This window comes from Nanorana parkeri, unplaced genomic scaffold, assembly GCF_000935625.1.
Source record: "Nanorana parkeri isolate BGI_ZX_2015 unplaced genomic scaffold, ASM93562v1 scaffold1561, whole genome shotgun sequence".
NCBI lineage: Eukaryota > Metazoa > Chordata > Amphibia > Anura > Dicroglossidae > Nanorana > Nanorana parkeri.
The window spans coordinates 97,584-107,545 of NW_017307829.1; the positions used below are offsets into that span (position 1 = coordinate 97,584).

At 42.5% G+C, this 9,962-nt stretch overlaps 1 protein-coding gene across 3 annotated transcripts in view; it reads left to right on the plus strand.

Moving 5' to 3' along the window:
* LOC108798792 (cytochrome P450 2C15-like) overlaps positions 1–9,962 on the plus strand; it is a 47,972-nt gene that overhangs the window by 18,782 nt on the left and 19,228 nt on the right. The window contains exons 9-10 of one of the 3 annotated variants that reach the window (XM_018570576.1): positions 4,209–4,350; positions 5,198–5,394. The exons of the other annotated variants lie outside the window; for them this stretch is intronic. Of the exons in view, the coding sequence (XP_018426078.1) occupies positions 4,209–4,350; positions 5,198–5,376 (321 nt within the window). The 3' untranslated portion in view covers positions 5,377–5,394. Of the gene's footprint in view, positions 1–4,208; positions 4,351–5,197; positions 5,395–9,962 lie in introns of those variants that run through there. 3 annotated transcript variants of the gene reach the window in all.

Consider the following 9,962-nt stretch of genomic DNA (forward strand, 5'->3'; position numbering starts at 1 on the left):
TTGTACTATTCATTCAGTGATTACCATGTGAGTAGTATTTTATGTCAGCTTGTATGTTCATTGATTAATAAACGGCATTACACGAGGACAAGGTGCGGTCTGTTTGTTTGTTTTTGCAAGTGTATCTAAGGAATACATAGTCTATTGTAGGTTACCAGTCCATAGATGTGGCGGCTGCATTAGTTTTCTTTTTCAGGCTTTATTTCTTTTATTTTCACTTGGTAAAACCTGCCAATAACACACTTCCTGCCCTAGAGTGACAACCATCAATCATTGTACTGATTTTGTAGAAGCAGCAGTGTCACCCTAGGTCCTGATTTTAACAACTAACACCTTCTCTATAACTCACCAAGTTATAGCTCACCAAGGTTCAATGAAGAATTCACATATTGCTTGTATTTAGACCGTTGGGTCTCAACTGGTGGGTCATGTTGTGGGAATTGTATTAGGATGTGTTTTTAGTGTATTGTAATGTTTTGTCATTAGTCTCTCAGTGTCTCGGTAAATAGACGCTGGGGGATTAATCCATTGGAGGAGATTTCTTATGCGCAGCGGAGCAGTGTGTTCTTGGCGAATGTATGGACGCCGGCTGGGGCCCCCCGTGCAATGCATGGATTTATTGGTTTGCGTGGATACATTTGTCTTGAACGCAGTATATGAAAGGAACGTGCGTTTGTCCTCTCTGGGGTGCCTGATCAACACGCTTGAGATGATATAATGTTGTCCCTGTGAATGAGCGCGCATGAGAATCCTAGTAACGTTATGTGGCATTGCTCACTGAGCAACGCTGGATAAAGTCACTCCGGTGGTCATTGATTGTTACTACATGTGATTTGTTAGCTGACTCCTGTTCACTTCCTGTCTGACATCACTTCCTGTCTCGTTGTTTGAGACACCCCTTCCTGTCTGACATCACTTCCTGTTGGGCAGGTATAAACAATAAACACACCTGCGCTCAGGTCTCTTAGCATGGGATTATCGAGCAAGCAACATCTGTCTCCTGACTCTACATGACTCTATAGAAGGGGATACTTCCAGTCCTTGCATAAAGGAGCGTAGTACAACGGGGGAAATTCTTTGCGTTTGGCGCAGCTTAATGCGACATGGATTTGTGCGTTGAACCAAGTGAATTTCCATAACAGAATTAAGGGGTTCGAGGATCTGAGCTATGAAACAAGGTTGTTAAAATTAAATATGTTCTCGTTGGAGGTTAGGAGATTAAGGGGGGACATGATTTTTATGTATAAACTATTCAAGGGTGACAGCAACCTCAGTAACAAACTGTTTACAGTCAGCTCTGTAAAAAAGACCAGAGGGCACAACCAAAAATTGGTGGAAAAAAAATTTCAACACACAGGGCGCAGTTAGAGCGGTTAAGGTTTGGAACTCGCTGCCACAGGAAGCGATTTCAGCTAAGAGTGTGGAATCATTCAAGAGACTCCTGGACAAGTTCCTGGGTGACCAGAACATTCAGGGGTACAGGTATAGCTAACAGAAAAATCACGCATGGACTCATACACGCACACATCAACTCATAAATGCACACACACAATAGGTTGGACTTGATGGACCTATGTCTTTATTCAACCTCAAATACTATGTAACTATGTAATAATATACTTTGTACTTACCCATTGCAGTAGGAATGTAACGCAAAACAAATACAAAAGAAAAATTACAGTGTATCTAAGGATCCAAAAAAATACACACCACAGCGCTCAGCAGACTCCCAATGATATTCTCCACCAACAATCGTTTGCAGGCTGCCGTCATCAAAAGGCCACAAACAGACAGTGCATTGTCCTCGTGTAATACCATTTATTAATCAGTGCATTGTCCTCGTGTAATACCATTTATTAATCAGTGCATTGTCCTCGTGTAATACCGTTTATTAATCAGTGCATTGTCCTCGTGTAATACCGTTTATTAATCAGTGAAAATACAAGCTGACATAAAATACTACTCGCATGGTAATCACTGAATGAATGGAAGGGGGTATATTCCCCGAAACGCGTCAGTAGCAATGCAGCTTTGTGTGGGGTCTGCCTTGTACCATTCATTCAGTGATTACCGTGTGATTACCTCAGAGCTCTGAGGAAGGGGTATATTCCCCGAAATGCATCAGCTAGCAAGGCAGCTTTGTGTGGGGTCTGCCTTGTACTATTCATTCAGTGATTACCATGTGAGTAGTATTTTATGTCAGCTTGTATGTTCATTGATTAATAAACGGCATTACACGAGGACAAGGTGCGGTCTGTTTGTTTGTTTTTGCAAGTGTATCTAAGGAATACATAGTCTATTGTAGGTTACCAGTCCATAGATGTGGCGGCTGCATTAGTTTTCTTTTTCAGGCTTTATTTCTTTTATTTTCACTTGGTAAAACCTGCCAATAACACACTTCCTGCCCTAGAGTGACAACCATCAATCATTGTACTGATTTTGTAGAAGCAGCAGTGTCACCCTAGGTCCTGATTTTAACAACTAACACCTTCTCTATAACTCACCAAGTTATAGCTCACCAAGGTTCAATGAAGAATTCACATATTGCTTGTATTTAGACCGTTGGGTCTCAACTGGTGGGTCATGTTGTGGGAATTGTATTAGGATGTGTTTTTAGTGTATTGTAATGTTTTGTCATTAGTCTCTCAGTGTCTCGGTAAATAGACGCTGGGGGATTAATCCATTGGAGGAGATTTCTTATGCGCAGCGGAGCAGTGTGTTCTTGGCGAATGTATGGACGCCGGCTGGGGCCCCCCGTGCAATGCATGGATTTATTGGTTTGCGTGGATACATTTGTCTTGAACGCAGTATATGAAAGGAACGTGCGTTTGTCCTCTCTGGGGTGCCTGATCAACACGCTTGAGATGATATAATGTTGTCCCTGTGAATGAGCGCGCATGAGAATCCTAGTAACGTTATGTGGCATTGCTCACTGAGCAACGCTGGATAAAGTCACTCCGGTGGTCATTGATTGTTACTACATGTGATTTGTTAGCTGACTCCTGTTCACTTCCTGTCTGACATCACTTCCTGTCTCGTTGTTTGAGACACCCCTTCCTGTCTGACATCACTTCCTGTTGGGCAGGTATAAACAATAAACACACCTGCGCTCAGGTCTCTTAGCATGGGATTATCGAGCAAGCAACATCTGTCTCCTGACTCTACATGACTCTATAGAAGGGGATACTTCCAGTCCTTGCATAAAGGAGCGTAGTACAACGGGGGAAATTCTTTGCGTTTGGCGCAGCTTAATGCGACATGGATTTGTGCGTTGAACCAAGTGAATTTCCATAACAGTCATGTTAAAAGTGGGTCGTGACATGCCTTCCTTCTAAGTGAGAGACTCCTCAGCCTCCCCCAGCGCAGCACCGTCAGTTCTTGTGCAGAGCAGCCATTCAAAATAGGTCCTGTGTGTCAGCTTGAGGTGAGGTGGGCTGGAAGTATGGCCATCAGGGAGCTTCATCTATATCTAGATAGCTTACAGCTCCCACATGTGCCATGTAGAGGTGCCTGGACTGCACGGACGTCACATTCTGGCTCCTGGCATCTCTACAGGGCGAGCAAGGGAGCTGTACAAACAATGCACATATGGATGGAGCTCCGTCACAGCACAGCTGCCCACGCTGGACCCCAGACTCAGGATCCATTCCAGTTCTCGTATGGTAGGGAGTGGGTGGACCTTAAAAAAAAAGAAAAAAATATATAATTTTTGGGGGAGTGTGTGTGTGTGTGAGATTGTGTCTGTCAGTGTTTAAGGGTGCGTTCACACTAGTACAGTGCGTTAATCACAAAGTCCCAAGCGATGAATTCCCTGTACCACGCAACTGCACCTAAAGCGTGTTCTGGTGTGGAACGTGCGTTGCATTCCCATTAATTTGATGACACCCCAAACGAACCTCCAACCCACAGTCCGGTCTCCTGCACCCAAATGCCCGGTACAGCAATGCCACGCATTCCATTGCAGTGCGACTTGGGTCACGACTTAATTACCAAGGACAAATGTGGGTCCTGAGGTTACACAGGTTGAGAACCACTGATTTAGACAATACTTGCTTGTCCAAGTGTTCAGCCTTAACAATTCCCTTCTCTATCCAAAAGTTAAAAAAAAAGTTTAGCTATACATACACTTGAAAATGAACTTACTATCATACTAACACTTAAGGACAAGCTCATACAGTATAAATGATATTATTGAGTTTTTCCCACAGGGAACCACCATCATTCCATTGCTGACCTCTGTCCTTAGAGATAAAGCTTACTTTGAAAAACCAGATGAATTCTACCCCGAACATTTCCTGGATTCGGAAGGAAATTTGAAGAAGAATGAGGCATTTATACCATTCTCACTAGGTAATATTCCTTGGCAGCAGGTGTTTGATGATGTTGGGTCATGCAAGTAACCAGTAAGATACCAGTGTGGTGAAAAGTGAGTTAGCTGGTAAAAGTCTCATTCAGCTAGACTTGTTCTGCCATGTTGAAGACATTTCATAGCTTCTCCAAGACTAGGGATAGGGTATTCGTACTCGCCCAAATGCTCCAACACCTTCTCCGATACCGGAAGATTTCCTCTAACCGGCAGTGCCATAGGGGAACATGGAGCCAGGATCAATGCTGATTGGCTGGGAAGCCGTTTACCGGTCAATCCCAATCGAGCCGGCCAAACAACATGGAGCCATCATTACCCGCCGCCCGGCTTCCTGATTCCCCGGGAAGCTGGCTCCATGCCAGTGGAAGCACCTGTATTGGTACTCGGTATCGGCGAGTACTGAAAGCAAAATATCAGTATTCGTACTCGATACCGTAAAAAAACTGTATCGGTGCATTCCTATCCAAGACCCTTCTTCAGTTCTAATGAGTGCCAGGAATATACCCCATTTATATCCACAAGTATATAGATTGGTATTAAGTATATCAACAAGTGGCAACTCATTCCTCCACCCAGGCCCCATCACCAGTGGTTCCGGAGTTTACCTGTCTCCTCACTGAGCCTGGGATTGTTGGATGGAGCATTCAGGATGGAAGGTGGGACTTCCATCTCTGACCTACTCTGTGTTGTATGAATAAGAAGTCACTCAATTTTGAGCAATTTGGACCAGCATAAAGCACGTAATTTCAGATAGTTTGGTAACTTGCACTTTGACAGCATTTACAAATGTTAGCACTGAGGTAAGTTTCATTGTTTTCCTTCCTTCACCAGGTAAGAGAAGCTGTGCTGGAGAAAACCTGGCCAAGATGGAGCTGTTTTTGTTTTTTACAACATTGCTGCAAAACTTCACCTTCCAGGCCCCTTCTGGTGTTGATCTGGACTTGACCCCTGCAATAGGGTTCACAAATGCCCCCTTACCGCATGAGATCTGCGCTATACCTCGTAGCTAGAACAAAGCCAAGCCCATCAAAGATCATGGTTGACCCACATGGAAGTTTGTAAAAACTGTCCCAATGAAATGAATGTACACTTTTGTTGAGAAAAAAAACAATCTGCACCAAGTTCATTATATCCATTGCAGGGACGTCTGGAGAAAAGTAATTGCAGATTCTTTCCTGCTTGTTGTGATGTTCTGTGGACTATGTCTTGTTTGGCTGCATCTGCATTGGCTTAACTTAAAAAGAGTTGGCACTATATGTGAGGTTTACTATGGTTTGTCACATCTTACTAGTTTCTTCTGTGTGCCAATCTGCATTCTTCAAGCATTCCTCAAACGTTCCTCAACCATTCCTCAAGAGTTCCTCAACTGTTCCCTCAACTGTTCCTCAACCTTTCCTCAACTGTTCCTCAACAATTCCTCAACAATTCCTCAACTTTTCCTCAAGAGTTCTTCAACCGTTCCAAAACTGCTGCGCAAGAGTTTCTCAAATATTCCTCAAGAGTTCTTATTCAAGCATGTAACGCTCACCCCTAGCAAGGGTTAATTACCCCCAGTGGATCGCAACTGCGGAAACGTTGTAGGTGTAGGAACGGGTATCAGATAGCAACTGCTCCTTGTATGCCCAGTTTTAGAAGTAAGGCGAAGAGGGAGTTGCATTGCATCACACCCCGTATACAAAAGGGAAAATTATATACTAAGGGTTTAGTATACTGAAAGGTACAATATCAGAATGCCCCTAGAGGGCAGCAACAGCTGAGCATAACATTGGTTGTCAATAAGGCAACTGATTATCAATATGGTTATAATGACAGTAGAATTCCACAAGGGTCACATAAAGGATTTTTAATGGTTTTCTTTATATGTTTTTTTTATGTGAGTTTTGAGGGTGAACAGGATTCTTCATTACAATTCATGGAACATACCATAGTATAAGCTGACCGTTTCAATTATCTTTTATATGTTGTGTTGTAAAAATAGATTTTGATCTACTAGATTATGTAGGAAAATGTGTACATATACTATTTGTTACTTGTTATTACATGTAAAATATATTAAACCTACAATTGTACAGATTGTTTGTAATTTCTTCAATGGATTGTAAAAATTTGTTGTTAATAAAAAGAAATGCCAAAAACTATACCCAGCCTGATATCAAGCCTTGTGAAATGTTTCACTCCAATGACATATTATAGCCCAGTATAGGATAGTTTCCTCATAATATTATTCATTTTAATATGAAATATTGCATTTGAATATTTTGTATTTTCTTAAGCAGCCAAATCTTGACTGATTTTCACATGTTGTCCCAAATCTCCTTGGCAACCCTGATGAGAAAGACCTGTTGTTTACACAGCTCAATAACTCAAGCTGAAATTAAAGTACATGTATAGACCAAATTTTTAGTTTTTGATAGAGTAAGAACGGATTAAAACCCTTGTTAATTTTGTCGGTGTCTGTGTCCCATTAGGGAGATTTCCCTTTACTTGTTGTCACAGAGATGCAACCAGAAGTGGAAGGACACAGGAGAATTCCCAGTGTCCCCATTTAGAAGATTTGCTCATGGTTCTGGTTGGCAATTGTAAAAGTTTGCATTTTCCATCACTTTCTGCTTTGGTCACTATAGCCATCCAGACATAGAGGGAACATATCCCAAATGGGGGCACAGATAGCCATTAAAACCTGACAGAGGTCTTAACTTCTCACCACTCTATGCAAAGGTATAGATGCAATTTAACATACAGAACTGAATGCATCAGAGTGATGTGACTCCTCCCCCCTCTCCCCATCCTTTTTAAAGCATCTCTGTATCAAAGTTTCAATCAGAGACATTGGCACAATTTATAATGAAGAGGTGATAGAACTTATAGCAACAGGGAGAACTCTGTGAATAGTGTAGAGCCAGTCATCTGACTTTAATAACAGGTCATGTGACTGAGCTCTCCTCTCAGCTTTTTTGTGACACTTCAATTTATTTTTATTGTGCTCTGGTGGCTTCAGACTCCCAAAGCCAGAAGAATAGTCCTAATAAGTACAATAGCGTTAAATGAAGAACTGTGGACAAGGGGTGGTGGCTTCACAATCCTCTCCTCGTCCAATCAGAGAACGTCTTGCATTAATTTATATACATTAAGCATTCCCAGGATTACTACTGTGTTGAGCGAGCAACCCCTTGTGTCTTCAGAGCAGATGGAAAGCCAGTCAGCACAGGACCAGGAACATTGCGACCAGCATTGTAGTAGCTCCGGCTATTACAGTGCTGTACTCGATCTTCAGTGGCTGATCAGGTATGCCATCTATATAATTGCACAGTGCCAAGCTGGACCAATGTAAGTATGCAGAATACTGCGTACCTGGAGTTCAGCTTTAATGCAATCACAAGCAAAAACATGTCCACCGAGACACCGTACAGTAAGTACCATAGTTACACAACCCCACATGTCTGCAAACAAAATCAGGAGAAAGGGGATCTCTCTGCTGTCGCTGTCTCCTCCTATCAACACACTCTTTGCGCTGCAGCAAACAACATCAAAAGTTATCAGATAACATGGTTACTGGCAGGATCAACAGTTTTTTCTTTCTTTTTTTGTAGTTATTGGACAGAAATAACAAAACACTTTTATGGTATTTTTTAACAGACCACATAGGACCAAACAAGAGAAGTACATTCTCAGGGTCCACATATCTTTTAAACCTTAGGGCCCATTCACACCACATCCAAATCATCTCCAGACCAGAATGTTTCTGGACCCAAAATGTATCCCTATGCTATTTCTGGCCTCTGTTCACACCAGCACAGTCTGTACCAGACCGGACCATACAAATACTGCATGTTTCATTTTGTCTGGTCTGATCACAAGCATACCAGGCACGGTGGGTTTAGAAGGTCTAGAATGCTAGAGACCCAAATTAACTCTTTTAATCCAGACATACTCAATTCATATGTCACAAAGTCATACTCAGCTCATCAGTCTGGTATCTATACAAAGCTTATTTTATAACGCACAAAATTATTTTGTTAATCAAAATGGTAAAATGTGAGTACATCAAAATATAGCTACTGTTGTGTAATGACATTCTGGGAGGGGCAGGGAGAGGTTGTAAAGCCCAGTAGCCTCCTGTCACAGCCCCCCTGAGATGTTCTGATGGGGTGATGGGCTGGCTCAGTGACACTCCCCAGAGCGACCACAAAAAGCTGCTGCACAAGGCAGCAGGGCAGCTCTTGTTTTACCATTGTGAAGAAGCTCTTGTTGACCATCAAGCAAAGCTCATTAACATCAAGGTTCAACCTAACCTTTGCCCTACTTCGGGAAAAACAGGCCAATCCAGATCCATCTTCTGTTTCATTGACTGGACTCTGCTGTAACTCATAGAATCCGGGACTTTGCTAAGTACTGCTGTATTATTTGTCTCTCTTTTATGTAACATCTTTTTCTGTATATATTGTTCTGCTCAGTTTGTTTTATTAACCACTTGCTGCCCCCTTCCTGTCCCGGCCATTTTTCAGTACTCATCGCTGCGGTACTTTGACTGATATTTATTCCGTCATGCAACACTGTATCGAAACAAATTGTTTTGGGGACAGATTGAACTTTCTTTTGGTGGTATTTAATCACCACTGGTGGTTTTATTTTTTACTATATAATTAAAAAAAGGACCGAAATTTGAAAAAAAAACTTATGTTGTGTTATAAAACATTTATTATTACCCAATTTGTTGGTAAAATATAAAAGGCGGGGTCATGTCGGGTAAACAGACACCAAACATGTCAAGTTTTAAAATTAAATGCGCCCGCAAAATCGCAAAAAGCTACAATACCCAAAATTGGCCATAGGCGACGCTTTAAAAGCTTTTAAAGCTCATTAGTTTAGTGTTATCAGTTATTGATGGGCCTAGAATTATTGCTCTCACTGCGACGTTCACGGCCATATGTAACGTGTGGCGCAATCGTTGTTTTTGCATGTAGGCGCACCCGACGCGTATTTATGTTTATATGTGCGTGCACATGGGGGACTTATGGTAAAACTTCTTTTTTTTTTTTAAATACGAGACTAATTTTTTTTTTACACTTACCTTGATTGCTATCACATAGGGGGGGCTAAAAATCCCCCAATGTGATAGCTAGAAAACCATGACAGGTCCTCTTTATGGAGACATTAGGGGTCCCCAAGACCCCTAATGTCACCTAGGGACCCCCAAAGAAGCTGATGAAGCACAGATCTGCTTCATCGGCTTCTTCTCTTGCTCTCAGCCAGAGAAATGACAGCTAAAGGCGGAAGTGACGTAATACACATCGCTTCCGACTTTAGAGAGAGAGAAGGGGGAGAGATGAGCGGTGGGGGAAATGCTGATCTCTCCTCCTCCTCTCTTCAAGCAGCCGCTGTGCCAGTGTTCACAGTCGCGTGCACCGCAGAGGGGACAGCGGTGCCTGGGATAACCAGCAGCAGCTATGGAAGAGGGGGAGCACAATTTAGGGTTATACAAGCGATCGGCCAGCTATAAAGCCGGCCGAACGCTTTGTATAAAACATCCTGGCGGGATTCTGCTTGCACGCGCCCGCTAGCAGAAAAAAAAAAATCACGTACATGTACGTCTACC